The sequence below is a fragment of the Xenopus tropicalis genome, chromosome 3, assembly GCF_000004195.4.
Source record: "Xenopus tropicalis strain Nigerian chromosome 3, UCB_Xtro_10.0, whole genome shotgun sequence".
NCBI classification, from domain to species: domain Eukaryota; kingdom Metazoa; phylum Chordata; class Amphibia; order Anura; family Pipidae; genus Xenopus; species Xenopus tropicalis.
Window position 1 is genome coordinate 142,610,708 of NC_030679.2, and position 26,664 is coordinate 142,637,371.

General features: G+C 47.0%; 1 protein-coding gene across 1 annotated transcript; it reads left to right on the forward strand.

Annotated features, from left to right (window-relative positions):
* The first annotated feature begins 3,646 nt into the window (after window positions 1-3,646).
* Window positions 3,647-13,764, forward strand: LOC116409520 (mucin-3B-like). The gene is made up of 8 exons (XM_031898179.1): window positions 3,647-3,861; window positions 4,784-4,920; window positions 5,170-5,229; window positions 7,684-7,852; window positions 8,516-8,683; window positions 11,594-11,688; window positions 12,836-12,906; window positions 13,144-13,764. The coding sequence occupies exons 1-8, from the start codon at window positions 3,803-3,805 to the stop codon at window positions 13,174-13,176; spliced, it is 792 nt and encodes a 263-aa protein (XP_031754039.1). The 5' UTR covers window positions 3,647-3,802; the 3' UTR covers window positions 13,177-13,764.
* Window positions 13,765-26,664: the final 12,900 nt, after the last annotated feature.

A 26,664-nucleotide genomic window follows, 5' to 3' on the forward strand; every position in this document is an offset into this window, starting at 1 on the left:
TTGAGCCCTATGGGAGACTTTCCTTGGGCCGGGTTGGAGCTGCAGAGTGCCATTGAGCCCTATGGGAGACTTTCCTTGGGCCGGGTTGGAGCTGCAGAGTGCCATTGAGCCCTATGGGAGACTTTCCTTGGGCCGGGTTGGAGCTGCAGAGTGCCATTGAGCCCTATGGGAGACTTTCCTTGGGCCAGGTTGGAGCTGCAGAGTGCCATTGAGCCCTATGGGAGGCTTTCCTTGGGCCGGGTTGGAGCTGCAGAGTGCCATTGAGCCCTATGGGAGGCTTTCCTTGGGCCGGGTTGGAGCTGCAGAGTGCCATTGAGCCCTATGGGAGGCTTTCCTTGGGCCGGGTTGGAGCTGCAGAGTGCCATTGAGCCCTATGGGAGACTTTCCTTGGGCCGGGTTGGAGCTGCAGAGTGCCATTGAGCCCTATGGGAGACTTTCCTTGGGCCGGGTTGGAGCTGCAGAGTGCCATTGAGCCCTATGGGAGACTTTCCTTGGGCCGGGTTGGAGCTGCAGAGTGCTATTGAGCCCTATGGGAGACTTTCCTTGGGCCAGGTTGGAGCTGCAGAGTGCCATTGAGCCCTATGGGAGACTTTCCTTGGGCCGGGTTGGAGGTGCAGAGTGCCATTGAGCCCTATGGGAGACTTTCCTTGGGCCGGGTTGGAGCTGCAGAGTGCCATTGAGCCCTATGGGAGGCTTTCCTTGGGCCGGGTTGGAGCTGCAGAGTGCCATTGAGCCCTATGGGAGACTTTCCTTGGGCCGAGTTGGAGCTGCAGAGTGCCATTGAGCCCTATGGGAGGCTTTCCTTGGGCCGGGTTGGAGCTGCAGAGTGCCATTGAGCCCTATGGGAGACTTTCCTTGGGCCGGGTTGGAGCTGCAGAGTGCCATTGAGCCCTATGGGAGACTTTCCTTGGGCCGGGTTGGAGCTGCAGAGTGCCATTGAGCCCTATGGGAGACTTTCCTTGGGCCCGGTTGGAGCTGCAGAGTGCCATTGAGCCCTATGGGAGACTTTCCTTGGGCCGGGTTGGAGCTGCAGAGTGCCATTGAGCCCTATGGGAGGCTTTCCTTGGGCCGGGTTGGAGCTGCAGAGTGCCATTGAGCCCTATGGGAGACTTTCCTTGGGCCGGGTTGGAGGTGCAGAGTGCCATTGAGCCCTATGGGAGACTTTCCTTGGGCCGGGTTGGAGCTGCAGAGTGCCATTGAGCCCTATGGGAGGCTTTCCTTGGGCCGGGTTGGAGCTGCAGAGTGCCATTGAGCCCTATGGGAGACTTTCCTTGGGCCAAGTTGGAGCTGCAGAGTGCCATTGAGCCCTATGGGAGGCTTTCCTTGGGCCGGGTTGGAGCTGCAGAGTGCCATTGAGCCCTATGGGAGACTTTCCTTGGGCCGGGTTGGAGCTGCAGAGTGCCATTGAGCCCTATGGGAGACTTTCCTTGGGCCGGGTTGGAGCTGCAGAGTGCCATTGAGCCCTATGGGAGACTTTCCTTGGGCCGGGTTGGAGCTGCAGAGTGCCATTGAGCCCTATGGGAGACTTTCCTTGGGCCCGGTTGGAGCTGCAGAGTGCCATTGAGCCCTATGGGAGACTTTCCTTGGGCCAGGTTGGAGCTACAGAGTGCCATTGAGCCCTATGGGAGGCTTTCCTTGGGCCGGGTTGGAGCTACAGAGTGCCATTGAGCCCTATGGGAGACTTTCCTTGGGCCGGGTTGGAGCTGCAGAGTGCCATTGAGCCCTATGGGAGACTTTCCTTGGGCCGGGTTGGAGCTACAGAGTGCCATTGAGCCCTATGGGAGACTTTCCTTGGGCCGGGTTGGAGCTGCAGAGTGCCATTGAGCCCTATGGGAGACTTTCCTTGGGCCGGGTTGGAGCTGCAGAGTGCTATTGAGCCCTATGGGAGACTTTCCTTGGGCCGGGTTGGAGCTGCAGGGTGCCATTGAGCCCTATGGGAGACTTTCCTTGGGCCGGGTTGGAGCTGCAGAGTGCCATTGAGCCCTATGGGAGGCTTCCAAAATCATGCACTGAAGTATCAAAGACAGAAAGTTTTTCGTGCTTTTTACGATCGTTCGGATACGAAAATATTGGAACTTTCAGATTGTACGACTTTGATAAATCAGCCCCTTAGTGTTTACCTTTTCTTCTCCTTTAAGATACGTTTTTCTGAGTTAAATCGCATCTCAAATTGAATCTCGTCCACTGAACTGAATCTGGCCTATTGGTAGAACTATTGTAGAACTTTCTCAGATCAATATGACTATGAAGGTTTTCATTCATCCAGGCCATGGTATATCTAGTATAAATAAATCTAAAGCTACTGGACTTGTTAAGTAATCATTGAAGACGTTTCACTACTCATCCGAGTAGCTTCTTCAGTTCAACTGACTGGTATGGGAAGCCCTCAGCATATATACTCTTCCACTAATCCAATCACAATGGCACTTTGTAACTCAGAAAGGTGCCACCTGAAACTCACAGAGGTGTGTATGCTGTGGGGTTACTTTGAGACTGAAGAAGCTGCTCGGATGAGTAGTGAAACGTCTTCAATGATTAACAAGTCCAGTTGCTTTAGATTTATTTATACTAGATATTTCTCAGATCAACAATTACTGTAAGATTCGACATTCAAAAGGTAATACATTTCATAAACTTTAGTAGCACATTAATCAGGCACTAATCAGAATGGTGGTTGTTCTTTGTTGGCCTATGAAAAAAATATGTCAGATGCCATGTGGTACTTCTGCACATAACAAACCATCATTAGCTACAATAACTCTTGAGATTAAAGATATTTAACTAGTCAGTAGCAAAGGTTTCACAATCTGGGATATGATTTTGGGGGTTACATACAGGCCAAGGGGATTCCATTGTTGACCTTCTTTAATTAACCAAGGAAGGGCAGCTCCTCCCCCATGTGTTGGTGATAAATTAAAGAAAGGTGTTAATAGATGTCTTGGTATATTTCTAGCTTTCGGGCCAATAACTTTTGTAATTACTGTCAAAGTCGTGGTGGTGAACTACAACTTGTTTGTGAAACAAAGCAACAGGAATGCCCTTGAACAAGAGTTTGAAAGTCATTTCAAGGATGAGGTAAGTTGAAATCTTAACATTTTTTTGGTATTTTACATATATGGGATTATATATATGATTGTTTACATAAATATGATCATGAATAAATCATCTAAAGGCAGGAACCACCTATTTGGGTGTCCATATAGGTTCACTCACTTGCATGATGTAATTGTTTTGGAATAATACATGGTAAAACTGCATCAGTAAACATAACATATGCTTACATATGAATAACACCTGATATAAACTACTTGTTACAGGCCCCTCCCACTTACCCATCATTCTATGTGTATGTGTCACATGGTATAAGTGTATCTGTGAGGTGAAACCCACCTAGATATGGGGAACCCCTCATATAAACTACTTGTTACAGGCTCCTCCCACTTACCCATCATTCTGTGTGTGTGTGTCACATGGTATAAGTGTATCTGTGAGGTGAAACCCACCTAGATATGGGGAACCCCTCATATAAACTACTTGTTACAGGCCCCTCCCACTTACCCATCATTCTGTGTGTATGTGTCACATGGTATAAGTGTATCTGTGAGGTGAAACCCACCTAGATATGGGGAACCCCTCATATAAACTACTTGTTACAGGCCCCTCCCACTTATCCATGGAAATGTTACTGAGCATTGAGTATAGTTACTACTTGGTAATTTTTTCAGTATAGTGATTAATTGGCCCCAGAAACTTGGGGATGTTCTTTCTTTGACATTAACAGAATTCCTCTCTGTCTCTGCAGATGTATAAGTTGTACCATACTGTGACGGGCTACAAGGATGTCAGGATCATCTCACTTATGTAAGCATTTGCTTATACTAAGGAATGTATTTCTGATTGGTTGCTATTAGGACCTGCATCAGTCCCAGTCCAGTATAAATTAATCTATTAATAAGCCATTGACAGGGGAAAATCTGTCAACATTCTCATATTCGACTTGCAAATGTATTTTATTTATAAATAGTTCTGATACATTACATTTTGATGATGGTGTGTGCCATACTCTGCCTGACCTATGCTGCCTGTGTGTGCCATACTCTGCCTGACCTATGCTGCCTGTGTATGCTATACACACAATGCTGGCACGGCTCCTATAGTCTGAGCCTGAGGTGTGAACAGGGGAACAATGGGGGTGATTACAGCCTGAGCCTGAGGCGTAAACACTGCAGGAGGTGAACAATACAGAAACTAAAAGGTGTGAACAACACAGGGGATTACATGTTTAAACAATACAGGGGGATTACAGCCTGAATGTGAGGTGAGAACCATGCAGGGGGGCAGTTAATCTCAGTACTGATACCATTTAAAGCTTACTCAAAGGTAAGCCATCAAAGCATCCAGACAGGTGGGGGGGCACACAGAGGGGGGTTGAGGGGCGCATGTGGCCCGCGGGCTGCCAGTTGGACAGCACTGCTGTAAAGTATCTGACTGAGGTGGGCAGATTTAAATCATGGACCCCAAGATGTCTGAGAGGTTTTGTGAAGCCAACATGAACTTGGTGTGTGACCTTAATTGCCTCAACTTTTTCAAATGTTGGGAATAGTGATGTGCAACTTGTCAGGGAGCAAGAAACAAGATTCAGTAGATTAACGAGTAAAGATGCTTCTTTGTACTAAACTGGTTGATCCCAATGTTCACTACTTACACAGAGTCTTCTAAATCCAGTCTCCTCTGGCCTTATTGGCTTCTGCCTTGTAACCTCTCTCTTTTGTTCTCTCTTCAGACCAGGAAGTGTGGTGGTGGTGGAACATGAAGTTGTGCTAGATATCAATTTGCTAAAGGGAATTGAAGAATATAATAAGGCGGTCGGGGAGCTTTATGACAGACTCAATGGGACGAACCGCAGCTCTAATGATACAGGTCAGCACAGACAACAAGTGAGGGGGGGCAGAACACATGGGGGGTTACATTCTGTACGGCCCAATATATTTAGCGTGATTGCTAATGTCACGGTGCATTTATACAAGTACATTAGAGTGACCCCCTTACTGATGAATCACGGGATCCCGGATCCCATATAAATACCAAGAGAATATGACAAACACGGCAGTGCAGGTATCTCACCACTCACACATATACAGTAATATCATCCCATGTTCTACCCTACAGGTTTCTTGGAGTTCAATGCAAGCAGAACAGAGATCCAGGGCAATGCACGGAATGTTGCAGGTATAAACAACAACAACAATCTCTATAAGTGTCCATTTATACAGAGTAGAGATTCCTCTGAACACATTTAATTTTGTATGAAAATTATTTTTGGAAGTTTACAATTTTTTTCACTTGAAATCCATGTGTGGCCAAGCATCCCTTTAGATTATATACAAAAATCACACAGACTAACAGAATTATTTTATTTGAGTAGAATCTTACCCCCTATTTAGGTGGGTCCAGGTGCTCATGCCCCAGACCATCAGCTCGGGGAGTCATGCAGAAACATACAGGAACAAATAGGCAGGCACATCTGGGGTCCCTTTTGCGTCAAAAAAGTTGTCAAGAAGCAGCTTGTAGTGTTGATAAAAGTATCAATTTATTTATTCCATAAAAAACAACTGCAAAAGCCTTACGCGTTTCGTACCTACCAGGGTACTTAATCATAGGCTCCTATAGGCTCCTAAGGCTTTTGCAGTTGTTTTTTTATGGAATAAATAAATAAATTTTGATACTTTTATAAACACTACAAGCTGCTTCTTGACAACTTTTTTGACGCAAAAGGGACCCCAGATGTGCCTGCCTATTTGTTACTGTATATATCCCTTTAGATTATAAGCTCTTGCTTGTAATATCCCTGTTTGTTATAAATGAAGTGCTGTGTAACTTGCTGGTACTATATACATACAGTAAATAATGAGTGAGTTGCAAATAACCTTCCAAAGATCTCTGTGTGACAATTTCACAGCTGAAAAATTCTGTCCAACGTTGGCGGATGTTGAATACATAGTTACATAGTTACATAGTTACATAGGGTTGAAAAAAGACCTGTGTCCATCAAGTTCAACCCATCCAAGTAAACCCAGCACACCTAACCCACACCTACCAATCTATACACTCACATACATAAACTATAAATACAACCACTAGTACTAACTGTAGATATTAGTATCACAATAGCCTTGGATATTCTGATTGATCAAGAACTCATCCAGGCCCCTCTTAAAGGCATTAACAGAATCTGCCATTACCCCATCACTAGGAAGGGCATTCCATAACCTCACTGCCCTCACCGTGAGGAACCCCCTACGCTGCTTCAAATGGAAACTCCTTTCCTCTAATCTAAAGGGGTGACCTCTGGTGCGTTGATTGTTTTTATGGGAAAAAAGAACATCCCCCAACTGCCTATAATCCCCTCTAATGTACTTGTACAGAGTAATCATGTCCCCTCGCAAGCGCCTCTTTTCCAGAGAAAACAACCCCAACCTCGACAGTCTAACCTCATAGTTTAAATCTTCCATCCCCTTAACCAGTTTAGTTGCACGTCTCTGCACTCTCTCCAGCTCATTAATATCCTTCTTAAGGACTGGAGCCCAAAACTGCCCCCCATACTCAGGGTGAGGCCTTACCAGGGACCTATAAAGGGGCAAAATTATGTTCTCATCCCTTGAGTCAATGCCCTTTTTTATACAAGACAGCACTTTATTTGCTTTAGTAGCCACAGAATGACACTGCCTGGAATTAGACAACTTGTTATCAACAAAAACCCCTAGATCCTTCTCCATTAAGGATCCCCCCAACACACTACCATTCAGTAGATAGTTTGCGTTTATATTATTTCTACCAAAGTGCATAACTTTGCATTTATCAACATTGAACCTCATTTTCCAGTTTGCTGCCCAGTTATCTAATTTTGTCAAATCGCTCTGCAAAGCGGCAGCATCCTGCATGAGTCCCATGATGGCAATATACAGTAGTTCCACCAGATACACAAAAGACATCTAATATATATCTTATTGTTTTTCATAAATATGTCCTGTTGGTTGGATTTTCAGACCAGAATTGTGTAGCTATAGTGAATGCAACCTGGAACTGGAAAAAATTAACCAAATGGTATTTACCAGAACTTTGAGATTAAGTTTACTTAATCTCATATAAAACTCTATAGGTCTATAGGGCTTATTTCCAAAGGCAACGCACTATAAAGCACCGTAAAACTATTCACATATGCTTCCTGGCTTCCTGCATGATACCTGATGAAGGGGTATGCCTCTGAAACGTTGCTGCTATACTTTGAATAAATACGCAGGGGCTAAGCCCCGCTTGCATCATACTCATTGTGCTGGTCAAAATTTTTTTGCTGGATTCCTCGGAGAGTGGCTGTGCACTGAGTCTAGTATTGGAGGAGGTAAGGGTGTACTGGTGGAACTTTTTGTCTTAGTAAATGCATGCTTCCCATTGCGGCAGTGCCCATAGCCACAACTGACTTGCTCCAAGCCAATCGGATGGTAATTGCAGAAGTGACACCATTTGCACACCCAGGCAGTTATAAAACCATGCAGCACCAATATGCTTCCATATAAATGCATTGGGTGGCAGTTGCGGCTGATGCCACTTAAGGAGTACAAAAAAAATCAGTGAGCTGTATCAGTTCCAAAACGTACTATTTTGACCATTGTTCTTGCTCACTAGATCTATGCTCAGAGCTTGATATCATCCCTAAAGAGATGCGCCAATATTTCTACGGTGTCAATGAATCCAAAAATCTCCTCTGTGCCAGCAACTGCAGCTCTTTCAACCCAAAGTTTGTCGACTGTAACGCGGGTCAGTGCTCAATCACTAACGCAGGACCCCACTGCTAGTAAGTGCCACAATCATTTTCTACTTTTTCCATGTCTTATACACCTTGTTTTTAAATGTTTTGACTGGGATGAGAAAAATTATCCTAGATGAGCCACAAATACTAAAAAGTAATGGTCTTCACAGGCTGATAATCTGCAAATAATACACTGTCTGTGAAAATGGCTACAGATAGGTTGGACTAGTTGAGGGCTAAATTTAATAAGGGTATGAAATATATCTGCAGCAGTTTATTTACTTTGGGTACAATGGAGGTAGGTCATTGGATATCCTTAGAAGTCTTCATTCAGTTGACCAGAGGTAATATAAACTGCCTTATCTAACAGCAAATCTTTTTATTATATCTGTTTCAGATTGACAGTTTCCATCTTTGTTATTCTTCCTAACAAACTATTTATCCAGTTGCAGTTTCTTGATGGGTTTTCTAGTTCATTAATTTAATCATGAAGGTCTTTACTTGTTAGGAGAAGTTCCAACAACATTAGAGCTGCCTATTGGGATAAACCTCCCAGATTCTTGGGTGCATAGTCATCATAGAGTAGAAATAAAGCTTGTCTCCAGACAAGGATTTCACAGATCTACTTTTTCAATTTTCTGTACCTCTTACATTTCCTCGAGAATTAATCTCACAAAAAAATCTTATTTATCTGTGAACCTCTTGCAGCTGCCAGACCTCGGATGACTATTGGTACACAGGGGACCGGTGTGAGAACGCTGTCAGTAAAGCAGGCGTCATCGCTGGAGTTACAGTCGGACTCTTCGTTTTGCTCCTTATATTTATTATTGTCGCAATCTTTCTAATTCAACGTCGGAAGAAAACGGGCAAAGAAACGTACGTTGTAGAGAGTCTGTGCTTTACAAATGTTTTAAGTAAACCACCCTCACTCTAACTCCTCCAGGTAGTAGAGATGCAGCTATTAACAGGTCATTTGTATGATGGTGACTTATTTTTTTACCTCCCACATGCCCATGCCCAACCTCCAGTCTTGCCCTTTCCTACCCAGTCCTTTCCTATTTTTCAAATGTTCCTCTACCTTTACCTGGCTGCCTTAAAATCATTCTTAACATGGAAACTAAGTACATAGATATTATTCGTATAAAATTACACTTAAAAATGTTTTAGTTGATCATTTTTAAACTGGTCCAGTTCCAAACACAACATTCACTGTCCCCTTGTGGTCATACATTATTATACCTTGTCTAAGGGGCACATTTACTAACCCACGAACGGGTCGAAATGAGTCCGATTGTGTTTTTTTCGTAATGATCGGTATTTTGAGATTTTTTCGTATTTTTTGCGATTTTTTCGGCTTCTTTACGAATTTTTCGTTACCAATACGATTTTTGCGTAAAAACGCGAGTTTTTCGTAGCCATTACGAAAGTTGCGTAAAATCTTGGTAGCGTTAAAACTTGCGCAAAAAGTTGCGCTTTTTTCGTAGCGTTAAAACTTACGCGAAACTTTGCACCTTTTAAGTTTTAACGCTACGAAAAAGGCGCAACTTTTCGCGTAAGTTTTAACGCTACGAAAAAAGCGCAACTTTTTACGCAACTTTCGTAATGGCTACGAAAAACTCGCGTTTTTACGCAAAAATCGTATTGGTAACGAAAAATTCGTAAAGAAGCCGAAAAAATCGCAACATATACGAAAAAGTCGCAAAATGTTCGTTTTCAAGTCGGAACTTTTCCAATTCGGGTCGGATTCGTGGGTTAGTAAATCAGCCCCTAAGTTATTAGCCACGAAAGTCTTAAACTACAGGATGGTGCTACCTGGCCCATGCTGGCTTTTGAGGTGAAATTTGGAACTTAGGAGGAAACAGACATTTGGAGAGCAGGCAGGAACAAAAATAAACAGAAGCACTGTGTCCTAAGAGTTAACTAGTCTCTTGGTGATTATACCACCAGTGGTTGGGACTCAATCAGAATAGTCAGAGGCTGGAGAGTCAGGCAGAACAGCAATAAAAAGTGCAATATATGACACAAACAGGTATACAACCCAGCTCTATAGAACTTGTCACCACGCTGTGGTCCAATGACATCACTCATCAGTGTATCATCACATTGGCACTCTGCCCCATTGTTGAGGCCAAGGAGCCCAACATTTTGGGTGTGGTGCCATTTGTTTATCATTCCAAAGAGGATGGCAGTACAGAACAGTGTTTTCCAATGTTTTGGGATAACAATGGCACTGAGGGAGGTGAGGGAGGGAATACAGGGTTATGGGAGATAGCTCTTAGTACAAGTTGATCCACTGGTTCGATTGCCATCTTGGAGTCAGGAATTTTTTCCCCTCTGAGGCAAATTAGAGAGGCTTCAATGGGGTTTTTTGCCTTCCTCTGGATCAACTGGGGTCAGTCCTTGGGCCTTTGCTGTTTAACTTGTTTATTAATGACCTGGAGGGGGGCATAGACAGTACTGTTTCTATTTTTGCTGATGACACTAAATTGTGCAAAACTATAAGTTCCATGCAGGATGCTGCCGCTTTGCAGAGCGATTTGACAAAATTAGATAACTGGGCAGCAAACTGGAAAATGAGGTTCAATGTTGATAAGTGCAAAGTTATGCCCTTTGGTAGAAATAATATAAACGCAAACTATCTACTGAATGGTAGTGTGTTGGGGGTTTCCTTAATGGAGAAGGATCTAGGGGTTTTTGTTGATAACAAGTTGTCTAATTCCAGGCAGTGTCATTCTGTGGCTACTAAAGCAAATAAAGTGCTGTCTTGTATAAAAAAGGGCATTGACTCAAGGGATGAGAACATAATTTTGCCCCTTTATAGGTCCCTGGTAAGGCCTCACCTTGAGTATGGGGGGCAGTTTTGGGCTCCAGTCCTTAAGAAGGATATTAATGAGCTGGAGAAAGTGCAGAGACGTGCAACTAAACTGGTTAAGGGGATGGAAGGGTTAAACTATGAGGTTAGACTGTCGAGGTTGAGGTTGTTTTCTCTGGAAAAGAGGTGCTTGCGAGGGGACATGATTACTCTGTACAAGTACATTAGAGGGGATTATAGGCAGTTGGGGGATGTACTTTTTTCCCATAAAAACAATCAACGCACCAGAGGCCCCCCCTTTAGATTAGAGGAACGGAGCTTCCATTTGAAGCAGCGTAGGGGGTTTTTCACGGTGAGGGCAGTGAGGTTGGGGAATGCCCTGCCGGGGGATGTTGGGTAGGCGGTTCCTCACGGTGAGGGCAGTGAGGTTGGGGAATGCCCTTCCTAGTGATGGGGTAATGGCAGACTCTGTTAATGCCTATAAGAGGGGCCTGGATGAGTTCTTGATCAATCAGAATATCCAAGGCTATTGTGATACTAATATCTACAGTTAGTATTACTGGTTGTATATGTAGTTTATGTATGTGAGTGTATAGATTGGTAGGTGTGGGTTGTGGGTGCTGGGTTTACTTGAATGGGTTGAACTTGATGGACACTGGTCTTTTTTCAACCCTATGTAACTATGTAACTATGTAACTATGTAACTGGCAGTTAGGCAGGTTATATATAGGCATTATGGTTGAACCTGATGGACGTACATCTTTTTTCAACCTAACTTACTATGTTACTATGACACTGCTCACACAGTGAATACAGCGTACCAAGATATATCACGTCTAACCATCGTATTCATTTGAGCATTATTGGTATTCCAACAGTGATGCCAAATGCCAAAGTCGCAGATTCCATGCCCTCCATGCCCACCTGCTACATTTCTTTGCTTTTCATTTTTATACTGTTTTTTTCCTCTGCAGGTTAGTTGACAATGAACACAGCTGGTACAATAACTGGGAAGGTGAAACTTTTGAAAAAGGGCAAATCAGGAACTCAGCATCTAACAGCAACAATGGTGAGGCACCTCTAGAAGGTCTTCCTCCTCTATCATACTCTAGGACCTCTTGATGGATTCCCTCAAGCAAAAACAACAGGGGTAAAGGAACAGATAAAACAGCCTCCTCCTAAAATTTAGTCCAAAGCCATGACACCCCCTGTGCTCATACACACACACACACACAAACCACCCCTAAGTCATGCAGAGAAGTAGAATGTCAAGTTAATATCAGATTGTCCTCTGCATACGCAATGCTCAGCAGCAGTTCAATGGCAACAACAACCCAAAATATTTCACCGAGAACAATCTACTTCCTCAGAAGAAACCAACAAAATTGACTGTTTAATTCATTTTATTCATCCATATACTTCACTGTTTGACCAGGCTATACTATTATTGGATAACCACCCCCAGGTAGTGGTTTGAAAACTTAAATATTGAATTTGTATTCATCCGGCTTTTGCACACAGCATTCTACAGCACTGCACTGTAGTGTATATAACAAGGGGCACTCTAAAGGGGATAAAGGGAAATAGATGGGCACTAGATCACCCCCTTTATTACAAATTATCAACTTCTCGTAGGAAGGTTGAAAAAGTCACATCTATCTAGTTAACCAATGGATTTATTTGTGCATTGGTGAGGTCAACCTAAGTGAGTAAACAGGTCTTACAACTCTGGCACTCAGCAAGCTAACATTTTAATTAACATTTTTAATATTTGATAACAATAAATGACTTGTTGAAGAGGCTGGGGCACAAGTTGGGGAACACTCCTAATAAGACACAAGAGAAAGTCAAGGGGAGCAGGTCAGGCCATACACATCTGGGCAGAGGTTTGGCAGGGGAATAACCAGAATGTAGCCAGACACAGGCCTAATCGGATAACTGAGAGATTTAAGCGAAAGGTGATTTAGTAGAAGAGTAGGCTAGTAGCCTATTTTCAAGACCATTACTACCTGTGAGCTTTCCAAACAACTTCCCAATGACACTGATAAGTGGCCCATGCAGGGATGCATTATCTGACTATCTGCTTTTTTTTGTTCCACAAAGACTTCTGTAGGTCCCCATCTCAGCAGCCTACATGAGATTGGTAGAACTTCATTCCCTATGTCTACCAGAAGTATCAACATTAATTAATAACCCTTAACCTTGCTCTGTTTTAGGGTCTCAGGGCTCCAGCTTTGCTAACAGGGAGTTCAGGCCAGCGCTGGACAAAGTGGACACAAGTATTAAGGTAAGGGATACAAGGTGATAGATTTGTGTGAAGCAAAAGGATCAGGTTAGTTTTGTTAGAAACGGTGCAGAAACGGTGCAACTCTTTGCACTTTATTCTAGGACTGCAAAGAGGTGCGCCATCGGGAGCCCAATTTTTTCACTTTGCACATTGTCTTTTGCTTGATAAATGAGCCTTATGGTATTTGATAATGAGACAATTCCCATGTTTTGGTCACATCTCTCTCTTTCCCCACAGATAAGGACCGGCAGAGCCACGGTGGTTCATTAAATTTGTTGCCCAATTTCTCATCATCTCGAAGAGCACTTAACGTCCATAGAGGAATCCGTTGCACTCTTTGCCTCTAGCGGGCAACCTGTTTTAATCAGTCTTCATATGTATTTTCTATTTTCAATGCTAATTAACGATCATCTCATAATTAGGCTTAGGCCAAAAGGAAAAATGGCCCACATGGACCTCTTGTGGCTGCGACCATATGGTCATATGCTATCATTGTATGAGGCAAGGCAAAAACACTTAGATATAAGGCACTAAGGAGCTCCTCATATAAACTGCCTATTCATGATACAGACTGCTTGGAGCAAGTGCAGTACTACATTATGGATCCAACTTACTGTGATTATGGTGGAATGTGTTACTCCCATTGCCTCCATGTTGGTAGATATCGTTCCATTATGAAAAGAAAGAAGCCTTTATATACTGAGAAATGTGATACACTAATTATACTTCGCTCTTCCTGAGAATCAATGCAGCACGTGATACGTTCACACATATAAAGTGATTTCTTAATGGCGCTTACATTATACAGACCCTGTATTGCTTTCTATTGCTTCATATAGGAATAAAGGATAATTGTTAGCTGCAGTTCCCCTCATTCTGCCCACACCGGACCTACATGTATATAGTTTTATTACCGACTGGTGTATTTTTTTTTTTAATATATTTAAGGTTTTTGACATCGGTTATAAAAACCTATATACATTTATTTATTGAATAAAATGTCTATTTATTTTGAAAATGGTGCTTCTATAGTAATGTTACTGCCTATGTATGTGTCCTGCATAGAGAAGAGCAAAGGAGACACGAGGTTGGGGTATGGGTAGCATTGCAGAGATGCCAAATGTATAGGGACAAAGACGAGGGGAAATTCAGGGATCATTTTTGTCTTGGACCTGTTCCCATTAAAGGTTTGGTTTTAAAAATGGAGGGGATTGTGGTTATGCTTGCAATAGGCAGAGTCATTTTCCCTATAAGTTATTAGGTAGTAATAGGTGCATTAGGTAGTAAAGTATTCTGCAGCCTCTACAGTAGCTACAGGAAATCATTAATGAAAAAAAACATTTTGCTTCCTTCTACATAAAAGTATTTACAATACAGTATAAACCTCAGTCTCACTTTACTGCTGCGCTGCAAGTTGGAGTGATATCCCCCTCCAACTTGCAGCGCAGCAGTAAAGTGAGACTGAGGTTTATACTGTATTGTAAATACTTTTATGTAGAAGGAAGCAAAATGTTTTTTTTCATTAATGATTTCCTGTAGCTACTGTAGAGGCTGCAGAATACTTTACTACCTAATGCACCTATTACCTGTCATTCCCAGCAGCCGATCAGCAGAACAATGGGAAGGGAGCAAGATAGCAGCTCCCAGGCTGCTGGGGGGGGGGGGGGCAGATATCACTGGGAGCTGCTATCTTGCTCCCTTCCCATTGTTCTGCTGATCGGCTGCTGGGGGGGGGGGGATACCACTCCAACTTGCAGCGCAGCAGTAAAGTGAGACTGAAGTTTATCACAGCTTTAAATAATAGATATAATATAACCCCTGAGGCACTGGGTTCTGGATTTTTCTGCATATATAGAGCTTGTCCTGGTCTTTGGTTCTTTTGTTGACTTGGTACAAGATGAAAGGTAAGTTATGTTTATAGCTAGTAATACTGTCCCATGGAATACTTCTCGTGCCACATAAGGAACAGAGCAAGTTGGTGGGTAAATGTCATAAGCGCCGATTGCCTGAAAATGTATTGTTCCGAAATTGAGCAACAAAATGCTTACAGTACGGTAACTACATCAACGTCTTTTTTTAGTTCAGCTATTTCATCTTTATAATAGAGAGCTATTACGTAAAGGGAAGAATCCAGTTTTCATAGAAGTTTTATAGCAGTTTTTATTGAGATTGGGTTCAACAAAACATATGGGCAAAGGTTATTCTGCTCAGGGAGCCTTATTCACCTGCACATTTCTCTATATTTAATTACTGTCTGGAATTGTAAAGTCTCGTTTATTTATTAGGGGGAGGCACATTGGTTTTTACCCCCGCAATGCTGCATCTTTAATCAAAATTCCTGGTTTACCCAGAATTCTTAGCTGGTAGCAAAGTAAGTATCACTTGGGTTAGATAACATATATTCCCCTCAGTTGTTTGTATGTTTTAAAGCAAAAACATTTGGTGGGCATGGGTGCAACCATATTTTTCATTTGGTCAAATGGCAAGTGTAAAACACAGGGCACCCTTGCACCTCTGCACCAATGCTTGGGCCTCGCACCTCATTCCTATGAATAGACACAACTGGGGGTTACTACATGGTGTCTAAAGACGAGTAAACTTGAACTTGTTTCTGTGCCAAAGTGACCAAGGACATGGAAACAGTAAATGTTTGTTGTACTTTAGCAAACTATTATATGTTTAACATTGTTTAAATAAAGCACCAAATTAAAATACGTTAAATAAGCTTAACCCAATTCTCAAGGTTCAAATGAAATAAGAGAGAAAGAATTAGAAAAGGGGAAACAGAAGAGAAGAAAGCAGAAGAAGAGAGAATACAGAGGAGAAATAGGTAAATGGAGTAGGGTGAAGGGGGAAGGAATGAAGGAAGAGGAGAGGCGTAAGAAAGAGGTACAGTCAGTGCCTTAACTAGACAGAACTGGGACCCCCTCCAGAATGGGGAATACAGAGTATGAAAGAGGAGACCACAAGAGAAAAGAGGAGGAGAAGGGAGGGGAGAAGTAAGGAAAATGAGCAGCCAACAGGACAAGGTGAGAGAAATCTATAAAAAGGGAAAGAAAGTGAGGAAAGAATTTAATAGAGAGAAGTGAAAATGAGAAGAAAAGAAGAACAAAATACAATAAAGTTATGGGGAGGGGAAAATAATATGGAAGTCAAATAGCTGCGATGTAAAGAAAAAGAAGGTTAGAGAAACACAGCAGAAGAGTAAGGCAGGGTGAGGGAGAAAGGGTACAGGGACTGTGTAATAATAGGGAGATGGTCAGGGAAAAAGTAATGAAAATAAGAGAAATGAACAGAAATAAAGAGAAGAGCAGAGGAAAAAGCAAAAGCAAATGAAAATCTTAGGAAGGGAAAGCAGAAAAAAGTTGGGATAGGAGGAGAGAATAAAAGAATAGAAGATAGAGAAAGGGGAAGAAAAGAATGGAGAATGGAATGGAGAAGGGAATTGTAGAAGAGGAGGGGTGTGAGAGAACCCACCAGGGGCCCCTGCTGCAACCCCCAATCCCCGAGCATGCATAACTCATACTTACCTTGTTGCAACCAGGGGAGGGAGGTCAGCTCAATGCTTCCTGGCAGGGATCCGGTCTTGGTCAGTGGGTCCATCAGGTCGGGTTTTTTTCACTGTGTCCAACTAGCCCAGTCCAAACCTGGATAATCCATCTGAACAGATGTGAGCTTTGAGTTATTGGATTTATTGGTTCCAACTTCTGTTATCCTATCCTTCTCCTACACTCACAGCAGGATTTGAATCTGAGCCCACTGAATACCATACCCCCCATCCTGCCCAGTGTGTTCTACCTATTTAGATCAGTGCTGTCCAACTGGCGGCCCGCGACCCCCCTCTGTGTGGCCCCCCACCTGTCTGGCTGCTTTGATGGCTTACCTTTGAATAAGCTTTAAATGGTATCAGAGATTAACTGGCCCCCTGCATGGTTCTCACCTCAGATTCAGGCTGTAATCCCTCTGTATTGTTTAAATATGTAATCCCCTGTACTGTTCACACCTTTTAATACCTGCAGTGTTCACGCCTCAGGCTCAGGCTGTAATCACCCACATTGTTCACTTATTCACACCTCAGACATAGGTACTGTAGGCAGAGTATGGCACATACAGCCAGCATAGGGAAGGTAGAGTATGGCACACACAGGCAGGTAGGGCAGGCAGAGTATAGCACATACAGCCAGCATAGGGCAGGTAGAGTATGGCACACACAGGAAGGGTAGGGCAGGCAGAGTATGGCACACACAGTCAGGGTAGGGCAGGCAGAGTATGGCACATACAGCCAGCATAGGGCAGGTAGAGTATGGCACACACAGAGGCAGGGTAGGGCAGGCAGAGTATGGCACATACAGGAAGGGTAGGGCAGGTAGAGTATGGCACACACAGAGGCAGGGTAGGGCAGGCAGAGTATGGCACATACAGCCAGCATAGGGCAGGTAGAGTATGGCACACACAGGAAGGGTAGGGCAGGCAGAGTATGGCACACACAGTCAGGGTAGGGCAGGCAGAGTATGGCACATACAGCCAGCATAGGGCAGGTAGAGTATGGCACACACAGGAAGGGTAGAGCAGGCAGAGTATGGCACACACAGTCAGGGTAGGGCAGGCAGAGTATGGCACACAGAGGCAGTGTAGGACAGGCAGAGTATGGCACACACAGACAGCATAGGACAGGCAGAGTGCTGCCTGTGTGTGCCATACTCTGCTTGCCCTATGCTGCTTGTGGGAGGTGAACCTGGCAGGGGTTTGTTGTGGGAGTTTGTTAGCAGTTGGAAATAGCCATTAAATGGTCCCAAAGGTGTGTAATTATGTACAGGGGGTTGCTCTGCTATCCACAGGGGAGGAGGAGGCATATGGAATTTAAGGGTATATCTTAATATGACATAATTCTGTCACATATGAATGATGGTTGATATCCCCACAGTAAGGACCAAGCATTTGGGATTTTGCTGTGCTACCACCATTGTGATAAAATAGGTGTGGTTTGAAGTGGGTGTGGTTTCAAAAAGGGGAGTGGTCAAAACTGGCTTCCATTAGCGGCCCTCCACCATGTATGCTAGAGAAATTCCGGCCCTTGGCACCGTAGAAGTTGGACAGCACTGATTTAGATGAAGCAGGAAATTACATATGACCTACATTGGGGGTATCATTTTACTTTAATGGTGTCCTACACCCTAAAACTGTAAGTTTAGTGTTAGCATAAGCGACAGGGTGAAGGGGCAACAGGGCAAACGCACACAAGAGGTATTACTGGCATAATCAGGGCAGCTGTATAGAGAAGATTAAGACTAAGATGGTTGATCAGAGAGAAGGTAATCGTCTGACAGCTGAAGGGGGATCACATGAAGTTGTAGAAGTCCAGATTTATTGCTATATGTTAGGCATGGACATGTGTAGGGACTGGGTGCAAAGTACTGGCATGTAAGCAGCCGTACAGTCTGGAGTGTATTTACCATATGGGCCCTTGAGGATCTGAGCCTAGGGTGCCTGCTTTAGGGGGGCGGCCCTCGGTTGCCTATAGAGCTGGGCGGTATGACCAAAAATTTATATCACGGTATTTTTCAAAATTATATCGGTATCACGGTATTTGACGGTATATAAATAAAAAATAAATAATAAATATTGGTGCCCCCCCAACAACCCCAACAACAACCCCAACAACCCCAGCCCCCCCCCCAACACCAACCCCAGCCCCCCCAACCCCAGCCACAACCCCCCCAACCCCAGCCACAACCCCCCCAACCCCAGCCACAACCCCCCCAGCCCCCCAACCCCAGCCACAACCCCCCCAGCCCCCCCAACCCCAGCCACAACCCCCCCAGCCCCAGCCACAACCCCAGCCACAACCCCCCAGCAGAACTTACCCAACTTGTGGTTCCTCCAGCTCCAGCGATGCGTCCTAGCGACGTCGCGTGCGCGCTGACGTCACATGCGCGCCGACGTCACGTACGCACGGGCGCAACCCGGTACCGGTATAGCGGTATGTTTAAAACTCATACTGTTTTTTTTTTTAAAAACCGGTATACCGCCCAGCACTAGTTGCCTATATGGCATACTTTCCGGATACTTTGATAGGATATTTTCCTATCAAACTTGGCATCAAAGGTGGGGGATAGGGGGTTCCATGGTGATGCTCGAGTGAAAGAGATGTCACACACACACATGCCCTCACTAGCTCGGTGCCTAGGGCAGCACTGGACCAGAATATACTACTGCATACAGTATGTGCTACTGCTACCTGGCCTGTAGGTGGTGCTAGCAGGTAGGGAACAAAAGGATTATATTATGGTGCTGCTTTCCTGCAGGTGTGAGGAAAATCATTGAGCCCTAGCCGACGGCTGTAGTGAAACTGTCAACTAAAGGCACAGGAAGCCTATGGGGACAGGATTAGGGATACTAAGGGCCTATAATCTAAAATCATCTGTATAGAATACATTGGGCCAGGGAATCTTTACATGACAGATCCAAATATTGAATTCTCGTGGCTGAGCCATTTCACCCCTGCAAAGCTAAATATACATATTTATATATATATTCAACTAGAAGCCGTCTTTATTAGTACATGTTCTAGCTGCTATGATTGAATGGTTAACCCATGAAGTGTGGGCTGAGAAAACATAATGTACAGGCTCTGGGTGAAACAGTGCCCTCTTGTGGACAAAGTACAATAAAATAATTGCCTTATTGGCGTTACTAACGGAAAGCGGAACCGTATGTCACATAGTGATGTCAGATCCTATGCGGTCACTATTTGGAGGGCAAGGGGTTCTTCTTGGTGGGGGTGGTAGCTATATATTATACAATGACAGATAATGGATACAATAATTCCGACCATTCACCAGATTAAACCTGCTGAGTTCATGTAGAAGTCAATGGTAGAGGTCCCTTCCCACAGCATATTATAATCAGGATTCGTATTTGGTTCGGTATTCGGCCGAATCTTTTGCACAGGATTCAGGGTTCTGCCAAATTCCGACTCCCGGCCTGATTACTGGGCTCTGTTTCTGCCAATTGCTCCTGTTACCGGCCCGTATATTTGTGTCACTGACGCACCGTCGACATGCTACCGGTTCCTTTTAACTTCCGCTTCTCTGTTCCAAGATTCTTTCAAACCTTCACACCCAGCGTCACACTTGTGGCTAAAGAATTGGGCACAGATGTTATTCACATACCTGAAACAATGTTTTCTCTGGAAAAGAGGCGCTTGCGAGGGGACATGATTACTCTGTACAAGTACATTAGAGGGGATTATAGGCAGTTGGGGGATGTTCTTTTTTCCCATAAAAACAATCAACGCACCAGAGGTCCCCCCTTTAGATTAGAGGAACAGAGGGCAGTGAGGGGTTTGGGGAATGCCCTGCCGGGGGATGTTGGATAGGGGGTTCCTCACGGTGAGGGCAGTGAGGGGGTTGGGGAATGCCCTGCCGGGGGATGTTGGGTAGGGGGTTCCTCACGGTGAGGGCAGTGAGGGGGTTGGGGAATGCCCTGCCGGGGGATGTTGGGTAGGGGGTTCCTCACGGTGAGGGCAGTGAGGGGGTTGGGGAATGCCCTGCCGGGGGATGTTGGGTAGGGGGTTCCTCACGGTGAGGGCAGTGAGGGGGTTGGGGAATGCCCTGCCGGGGGATGTTGGGTAGGGGGTTCCTCACGGTGAGGGCAGTGAGGGGGTTGGGGAATGCCCTGCCGGGGGATGTTGGGTAGGGGGTTCCTCACGGTGAGGGCAGTGAGGGGGTTGGGGAATGCCCTGCCGGGGGATGTTGGGTAGGGGGTTCCTCACGGTGAGGGCAGTGAGGGGGTTGGGGAATGCCCTGCCGGGGGATGTTGGGTAGGGGGTTCCTCACGGTGAGGGCAGTGAGGGGGTTGGGGAATGCCCTGCCGGGGATGTTGGGTAGGGGGTTCCTCACGGTGAGGGCAGTGAGGGGGTTGGGGAATGCCCTGCCGGGGGATGTTGGGTAGGGGGTTCCTCACGGTGAGGGCAGTGAGGGGGTTGGGGAATGCCCTGCCGGGGGATGTTGGGTAGGGGGTTCCTCACGGTGAGGGCAGTGAGGGGGTTGGGGAATGCCCTGCCGGGGGATGTTGGATAGGGGGTTCCTCACGGTGAGGGCAGTGAGGGGTTTGGGGAATGCCCTGCCGGGGGATGTTGGGTAGGGGGTTCCTCACGGTGAGGGCAGTGAGGGGGTTGGGGAATGCCCTGCCGGGGGATGTTGGGTAGGGGGTTCCTCACGGTGAGGGCAGTGAGGGGGTTGGGGAATGCCCTGCCGGGGGATGTTGGGTAGGGGGTTCCTCACGGTGAGGGCAGTGAGGGGGTTGGGGAATGCCCTGCCGGGGGATGTTGGGTAGGGGGTTCCTCACGGTGAGGGCAGTGAGGGGGTTGGGGAATGCCCTGCCGGGGGATGTTGGGTAGGGGGTTCCTCACGGTGAGGGCAGTGAGGGGGTTGGGGAATGCCCTGCCGGGGCATGTTGGGTAGGGGGTTCCTCACGGTGAGGGCAGTGAGGAAGTTGGGGAATGCCCTGCCGAGGGATGTTGGGTAGGGGGTTCCTCACGGTGAGGGCAGTGAGGGGGTTGGGGAATGCCCTGCCGGGGGATGTTGGGTAGGGGGTTCCTCACGGTGAGGGCAGTGAGGGGGTTGGGGAATGCCCTGCTCGGGGATGTTGGGTAGGGGGTTCCTCACGGTGAGGGCAGTGAGGGGTTTGGGGAATGCCCTGCCGGGGGATGTTGGGTAGGGGGTTCCTCACGGTGAGGGCAGTGAGGTTGGGGAATGCCCTGCCGGGGGATGTTGGGTAGGGGGTTCCTCATGGTGAGGGCAGTGAGGGGGTTGGGGAATGCCCTGCCGGGGGATGTTGGGTAGGGGGTTCCTCACGGTGAGGGCAGTGAGGGGGTTGGGGAATGCCCTGCCGGGGGATGTTGGGTAGGGGGTTCCTCACGGTGAGGGCAGTGAGGGGGTTGGGGAATGCCCGGCCGGGGGATGTTGGGTAGGGGATTCCTCACGGTGAGGGCAGTGAGGGGGTTGGGGAATGCCCTGCCAGGGATGTTGGGTAGGGGGTTCCTCACGGTGAGGGCAGTGAGGGGGTTGGGGAATGCCCTGCCGGGAGATATTGGGTAGGGGGTTCCTCACGGTGAGGGCAGTGAGGTTGGGGAATGCCCTGCCGGGGGATGTTGGGTAGGGGGTTCCTCACGGTGAGGGCAGTGAGGTTGGGGAATGCCCTGCCGGGGGGATGTTGGGTAGGGGGTTCCTCACGGTGAGGGCAGTGAGGGGGTTGGGGAATGCCCTGCCGGGGGATGTTGGGTAGGGGGTTCCTCACGGTGAGGGCAGTGAGGGGGTTGGGGAATGCCCTGCCGGGGGATGTTGGGTAGGGGGTTCCTCGCGGTGAGGGCAGTGAGGGGGTTGGGGGAATGCCCTGCCGGGGGATGTTGGGTAGGGGGTTCCTCACGGTGAGGGCAGTGAGGGGGTTGGGGAATGCCCTGCCAGAGGATGTTGGGTAGGGGGTTCCTCACGGTGAGGGCAGTGAGGGGGTTGGGGAATGCCCTGCCGGGGGATGTTGGGTAGGGGGTTCCTCACGGTGAGGGCAGTGAGGGGGTTGGGGAATGCCCTGCCGGGGGATGTTGGGTAGGGGGTTCCTCACGGTGAGGGCAGTGAGGGGGTTGGGGAATGCCCTGCCGGGGGATGTTGGGTAGGGGGTTCCTCACGGTGAGGGCAGTGAGGTTGGGGAATGCACTGCCGGGGGATGTTGGGTATGGGTTCCTCACGGTGAGGGCAGTGAGGGGGTTGGGGAATGCCCTGCTGGGGGATGTTGGGTAGGGGGTTCCTCACGGTGAGGGCAGTGAGGGGGTTGGGGAATGCCCTGCCGGGGGATGTTGGGTAGGGGGTTCCTCACGGTGAGGGCAGTGAGGGGGTTGGGGAATGCCCTGCCGGGGGATGTTGGGTAGGGGGTTCCTCACGGTGAGGGCAGTGAGGTTGGGGGATGCCCTGCTGGGGGATGTTGGGTAGGGGGTTCCTCACGGTGAGGGCAGTGAGGGGGTTGGGGAATGCCCTGCCGGGGGATGTTGGGTAGGGGGTTCCTCACGGTGAGGGCAGTGAGGGGGTTGGGGGATGCCCTGCCGGGGGATGTTGGGTAGGGGGTTCCTCACGGTGAGGGCAGTGAGGGGGTTGGGGAATGCCCTGCCGGGGGATGTTGGGTAGGGGGTTCCTCACGGTGAGGGCAGTGAGGGGGTTGGGGGATGCCCTGCCAGAGGATGTTGGGTAGGGGGTTCCTCACGGTGAGGGCAGTGAGGGGGTTGGGGAATGCCCTGCCGGGGGATGTTGGGTAGGGGGTTCCTCACGGTGAGGGCAGTGAGGGGGTTGGGGAATGCCCTGCCGGGGGATGTTGGGTAGGGGGTTCCTCACGGTGAGGGCAGTGAGGTTGGGGAATGCCCTGCCGGGGGATGTTGGGTAGGGGGTTCCTCACGGTGAGGGCAGTGAGGTTGGGGAATGCCCTGCCGGGGGATGTTGGGTAGGAGGTTCCTCACGGTGAGGGCAGTGAGGTTGGGGAATGCCCTTCCTAGTGATGGGGTAATGGCAGATTCTGTTAATGCCTATAAGAGGGGCCTGGATGAGTTCTTGAACAAGCAGAATACCCAAGGCTATTGTGATACTAATATCTACAGTTAGTATTACTGGTTGTATTTATAGTTTATGTATGTGAGTGTATAGATTGGTAGGTGTGGGTTGTGGGTGCTGGGTTTACTTGGATGGGTTGAACTTGATGGACTCTGGTCTTTTTTCAACCCTATGTAACTATGTAACTATCTATGTAATGGCAGGCAGGCTTAGAAAATATGTGGCATTCATTTTGGTAAACTGGTAGCAGTAAGGTGCTTAATAATGCATCTTGCTCACTGTGACATGGTAAGCAAATGCACTCTATTAACATTATGGGGAACCCCTCATATAAACTACTTGTTACAGGCCCCTCCCACTTACCCATCATTCTGTGTGTATGTGTCACATGGTATAAGTGTATCTGTGAGGTGAAACCCACCTAGATATGGGGAACCCCTCATATAAACTACTTGTTACAGGCCCCTCCCACTTACCCATCATTCTGTGTGTATGTGTCACATGGTATAAGTGTATCTGTGAGGTGAAACCCACCTAGATATGGGGAACCCCTCATATAAACTACTTGTTACAGGCCCCTCCCACTTACCCACCATTCTGTGTGGGTCACATCCAGAACTGACAGATTTATTTTTCCAAACCAGCCAAAGTCAGTTCTAAAACCAGTCAAAACTAGCCAAAAGCCACTTTGAAATTAGCCCAAAAATAGCCCAATATTCGCAAAGGAAAAAAATTCTATATTTCGGAAAACCTGCCTTTTTAAAGTGTATAATCACTACCCAAGCCCTGTGCCCCCTCTCCAGTTACTGGGATGGCTGATAACTCCCTCTGTGCCCAGTCCCGCTGGGAAGTCACATACATATGGGTGCGTTGAACTACAACTCTCAGCAGCCACAAGATATCCTGTTATAGCTTAAGGATCAACTGCAGAAGGTAACAAATGGCAGCCCCCCCACATTACAGTAGAAAGTAACAGTACAATCACATACCCTATAGAGCAGGGAGCAGGGGGTAGAACTGCCCCACATCCCAGTAGAAAGTAACAGTACAATCACATACCCTATAGAGCAGGGAGCAGGGGGTAGAACTGCCCCACATCCCAGTAGAAAGTAACGGTACAATCACATACCCTATAGAGCAGGGAGCAGGGGGTAGAACTGCCCCACATCCCAGTAGAAAGTAACAGTACAATCACATTCCCTATAGAGCAGGGAGCAGGGGGTAGAACTGCCCCACATCCCAGTAGAAAGTAACGGTACAATCACATACCCTATAGAGCAGGGGGTAGAACTGCCCCACATCCCAGTAGAAAGTAACGGTACAATCACATACCCTATAGAGCAGGGAGCAGGGGGTAGAACTGCCCCACATCCCAGTAGAAAGTAACGGTACAATCACATACCCTATAGAGCAGGGGGTAGAACTGCCCCACATCCCAGTAGAAAGTAACGGTACAATCACATACCCTATAGAGCAGGGAGCAGGGGGTAGAACTGCCCCACATCCCAGTAGAAAGTAACGGTACAATCACATACCCTATAGAGCAGGGGGTAGAACTGCCCCACATCCCAGTAGAAAGTAACAGTACAATCACATACCCTATAGAGCAGGGGGTAGAACTGCCCCACATCCCAGTAGAAAGTAACAGTACAATCACATACCCTATAGAGCAGGGGGTAGAACTGCCCCACATCCCAGTAGAAAGTAACAGTACAATCACATACCCTATAGAGCAGGGGGTAGAACTGCCCCACATCCCAGTAGAAAGTAACAGTACAATCACATACCCTATAGAGCAGGGAGCAGGGGGTAGAACTGCCCCACATCCCAGTAGAAAGTAACGGTACAATCACATACCCTATAGAGCAGGGAGCAGGGCGTAGAACTGCCCCACATCCCAGTAGAAAGTAACAGTACAATCACATACCCTATAGAGCAGGGGGTAGAACTGCCCCACATCCCAGTAGAAAGTAACAGTACAATCACATACCCTATAGAGCAGGGAGCAGGGGGTAGAACTGCCCCACATCCCAGTAGAAAGTAACAGTACAATCACATACCCTATAGAGCAGGGAGCAGAACTGCCCCACATCCCAGTAGAAAGTAACAGTACAATCACATACCCTATAGAGCAGGGGGTAGAACTGCCCCCACATCCCAGTAGAAAGTAACAGTACAATCACATACCCTATAGAGCAGGGAGCAGAACTGCCCCACATCCCAGTAGAAAGTAACAGTACAATCACATACCCTATAGAGCAGGGAGCAGAACTGCCCCACATCCCAGTAGAAAGTAACAGTACAATCACATACCCTATAGAGCAGGGGGTAGAACTGCCCCACATCCCAGTAGAAAGTAACAGTACAATCACATACCCTATAGAGCAGGGGGTAGAACTGCCCCCACATCCCAGTAGAAAGTAACAGTACAATCACATACCCTATAGAGCAGGGAGCAGGGGGTAGAACTGCCCCACATCCCAGTAGAAAGTAACAGTACAATCACATACCCTATAGAGCAGGGAGCAGGGGGTAGAACTGCCCCACATCCCAGTAGAAAGTAACAGTACAATCACATACCCTATAGAGCAGGGGGTAGAACTGCCCCACATCCCAGTAGAAAGTAACAGTACAATCACATACCCTATAGAGCAGGGAGCAGGGGGTAGAACTGCCCCACATCCCAGTAGAAAGTAACAGTACAATCACATACCCTATAGAGCAGGGAGCAGGGGGTAGAACTGCCCCACATCCCAGTAGAAAGTAACAGTACAATCACATACCCTATAGAGCAGGGGGTAGAACTGCCCCACATCCCAGTAGAAAGTAACAGTACAATCACATACCCTATAGAGCAGGGAGCAGGGGGTAGAACTGCCCCACATCCCAGTAGAAAGTAACAGTACAATCACATACCCTATAGAGCAGGGGGTAGAACTGCCCCACATCCCAGTAGAAAGTAACAGTACAATCACATACCCTATAGAGCAGGGGTAGAACTGCCCCACATCCCAGTAGAAAGTAACAGTACAATCACATACCCTATAGAGCAGGGGGTAGAACTGCCCCACATCCCAGTAGAAAGTAACAGTACAATCACATACCCTATAGAGCAGGGGGTAGAACTGCCCCACATCCCAGTAGAAAGTAACAGTACAATCAC

What these genes read in the sequence shown, in the direction of transcription:
- LOC116409520 (XM_031898179.1), top strand. Translation starts at nt 3,803, where the DNA reads ATGTATAAGTTGTACCATACTGTGACGGGCTACAAGGATGTCAGGATC. An exon ending in AACGCAGGACCCCACTGCTA is followed by an intron (nt 7,853 to 8,515) that starts GTAAGTGCCACA and finishes AACCTCTTGCAG; the next exon opens with CTGCCAGACCTCGGATGACT. An exon ending in AAGAAAACGGGCAAAGAAAC is followed by an intron (nt 8,684 to 11,593) that starts GTACGTTGTAGA and finishes TTTCCTCTGCAG; the next exon opens with GTTAGTTGACAATGAACACA.